The sequence below is a fragment of the Limulus polyphemus genome, unplaced genomic scaffold (assembly GCF_000517525.1).
Source record: "Limulus polyphemus unplaced genomic scaffold, Limulus_polyphemus-2.1.2 Scaffold5512, whole genome shotgun sequence".
In the NCBI taxonomy this organism is placed as follows: Eukaryota; Metazoa; Arthropoda; class Merostomata; order Xiphosura; family Limulidae; genus Limulus; species Limulus polyphemus.
Genome location: NW_013671122.1, coordinates 9063 through 12100, shown reverse-complemented (window position 1 = coordinate 12100; position 3038 = coordinate 9063). Strand labels below are relative to the sequence as shown.

Genomic DNA, 3038 nt, shown 5'->3' with positions numbered 1-3038 from the left:
TTAAAGTATTCAGATAAGAATACGGCCACGTGGTGTTGCTGAATGTTTAAAGTATTCAGATAAGAATACGGCCACGTGGTGTTGCTAAATGTTTAAAGTATTCAGATAAGAATACGGCCACGTGGTGTTGCTGAATGTTTAAAGTATTCAGATAAGAATACGGCCACGTGGTGTTGCTAAATGTTTAAAGTATTCAGATAAGAATACTGCCACGTGGTGTTGCTAAGTGTTTAAAGTATTCAGATAAGAATACGGCTACGTGGTGTTGCTAAGTGTTTAAAGTATTTAGATAAGAATACGGCCACGTGGTGTTGCTAAATGTTTAAAGTATTCAGAGAAGAATACTGCCATGAACGTTATTCTTAGTTAATTTTCCACTTTTTTATTTTGTTTGTTTAGATGGTTCGCGAGATTAGGATAAATAGTTAGTTTTCCTGGATCAAGACACTTAGACTTCCACTTTATAAACAGGTCAGTCTTCTATTGGTTGACGGAAGATGTTAAAATAATGGTACTTAGTTCAACTTATTCTCACTAGGCGTGATTTGGTAAATTTGTTAATTTCAGAGTATAATAATCGGGGGAAAAAAAGGTATAATATGTCGTGTTAGGTAAGTGACGACGTCCAAGTTCCGAATTTTGTTACGTAAGACATGTACGTGTGTATCACGAGTGAAATATATATATATATATATATATATTAGCTGGAGTACCCACCGCCTCTGGACGGAAGTTATGTAAATTCATGATTAATGAAAGGTTGCTTCCCTTGTATGTAATTGTAACAAACGCCTATGAAAACCCAACAAACCTCCATGCCAAATTTGGTGAAGATCCATCAACAGGGGGCGAAGTAGTGGTAAAAAACGCAAAAACACCCATAAAACCCTGCGAAACAGTTACATGGACATATAACAGACAGTACTATTATATTTATATCGATATTAGAAAAACATGCGATTGAACAAATAGGCTAGAAAAATAATAATAAAAAACAAATATGCAGAGAAGATGTAAAAATGAGAAGGTTGTCCTTAGCGAAGAGTTAAAAGTTTCTTAAATAACAACAACAAAACAGTTTCAGTTCGAGAAAAATGTGTATATTATTAAAATATTAAATAAAAAAAGTAACTGTTACCAGCTCTTAACGAGAGTAATTTAATTTTTTTTTCTCCAATCTCGAACGACTAGAAATATCAACTTTGAAATCTAAAACAAACATATGTAGTTTATTTTGTATGTATTACTCTTTTCGAAAATAACATAGGGACTACGTCCGAGTATCTAATCTCTTCCAGTTTCAAGTGTTATTTTTCGCCTAAAAGTTGGAAGCTACGGGCGTAGTTTGAGAGGATAACTACAGGGGGTGTGACCATTAACTTTCTTCAGAGATGCTTTTCCTTTATAACGATCTCATAAATCAAGGCCGCTCTGCATTCTTTTCACTGTTTCAATACGTTCTGGTTGGATATTGTCTTCATTTTGCTCAACAGCTGTGTACGAGCCAAACCTCGCGCTGCTTGGTGTTTAACTATATAGAGGTCAAAGGTCATCATTTGCTTAGTGTGTAACTATACAGAGGTCAAAATTCATCGATATATGGAAGTCAAACTTAAGCGCCATTGTCAGCATCTCCTCCTTTAATAAATATAACTTTACATCACTTAATAACGTTTCCTCGTGCTCTTAAAAAATTTTCTCCGAAAGAAGAAGAAATACTCGACGTAAATATTAACGTTATACAAAAACTAAGAATTCATGCTAGTCCTAACTAGACTTCGGCAGACGTTCTTTTCACGTTAGTGCTAACTAGACTTCAGCAGACGTTCTTCTCACGTTAGTCCTAACTAGATTTCGACAGACGTTTTTTTCAGGTTAGTCCTAACTAGAATTCGGCAGACGTTCTTTTCACGTTAGTCCTAACTAGATTTCGACAGACGTTTTTTTCAGGTTAGTCCTAACTAGACTTCGGCAGACGTTCTTTTCACGTTAGTCCTAACTAGACCTCAGCAGACATTCTTCTCACGTTGGTCCTAACTAGACTTCGGCAGATGTTTTTTCACGTTAGTCCTAACTAGATTTCGGTAGACATTTTTTCACGTTAGTCCTAACTAGAATTCGGCAGACGTTCTTTTCACGTTAGTCCTAACTAGACTTCAGCAGACGTTCTTCTCACGTTAGTCCTAACTAGATTTCGGCAGACGTTTTTTTCTTCAGGTTAGTCCTAACTAGACTTCGGCAGACTTTCTTTTTATGTTAGTCCTAACTAGACTTCTACTACTGATATCAACCAAGAAGCATATCTTTTGTCTACCACTTCACAATCTTACAACATCACACCTGACTTGAGATGTTTTTACTTTTAATGTGTTTATCTACACTGATACGTTTAATGTGTTACCCGTATGCACACTTATGGGTGTGCACTTATTCCAGTGAAGTTTGGATTTTATTTATACTTCTACATAAAGTATTGTTTTGATTTTTTAGGAAGATGGCGCTACTTTACCTCGGAGGATTAAATCAACTCATCCAACTTAATTAATATGCTCTTACCTATATTAATGATGTTAGAAAATCACGTAGGTTCAAGAAGTCTTGATAGAAATGAATTAAACCCCTATAACCCGAGCACTTTCGAAAAGTGGACCTTTTCTCTTCAGGGGGAAACTGGGAATGGTCTTGGAAAGGTGGGCCTTTCGAAAGCGCTCGGGATATAGAGTTTTTGCTCATTTCCATGCTCTTACCTATATCATTGAACGACAACTCCATTAAAGAAGCACTAGGCAAAACTAATGATTGAATTATACAATTACGTTCTTATGTTTTGCTGAGCTCTTGTTTAATAGTTTCCGCTAGAGGGCGGTAACTAAAATTCATCGTTGTTACGACATACTTGTTTGTTGTTAAGCGATTAATAGGAACTTCAATGAACTCTTTATAAGAGCTGCTAAAAAAACATCTCGGTAGTTATAAAAGAAAATTACATCTGTAGTTTTGTAGCTATTGACTACAGTGAAAGCAACTAGTTAACAACA

At 35.7% G+C, this 3038-nt stretch overlaps 1 protein-coding gene across 1 annotated transcript in view; it reads right to left on the bottom strand.

Annotated features, from left to right (window-relative positions):
* The window catches only part of LOC111089193 (adenylate cyclase type 2-like), a gene marked incomplete at its 3' end in the record, with an annotated part of 54957 nt that extends 52150 nt beyond the window's left edge, over positions 1–2807 (bottom strand). Inside the window, exon 1 of the mRNA XM_022401225.1 lies at positions 2748–2807. Coding sequence (XP_022256933.1) covers positions 2748–2772 — 25 coding nt within the window. The remainder of the gene's footprint in view (positions 1–2747) is intronic.
* Between the last annotated feature and the right edge of the window lie 231 nt (positions 2808–3038).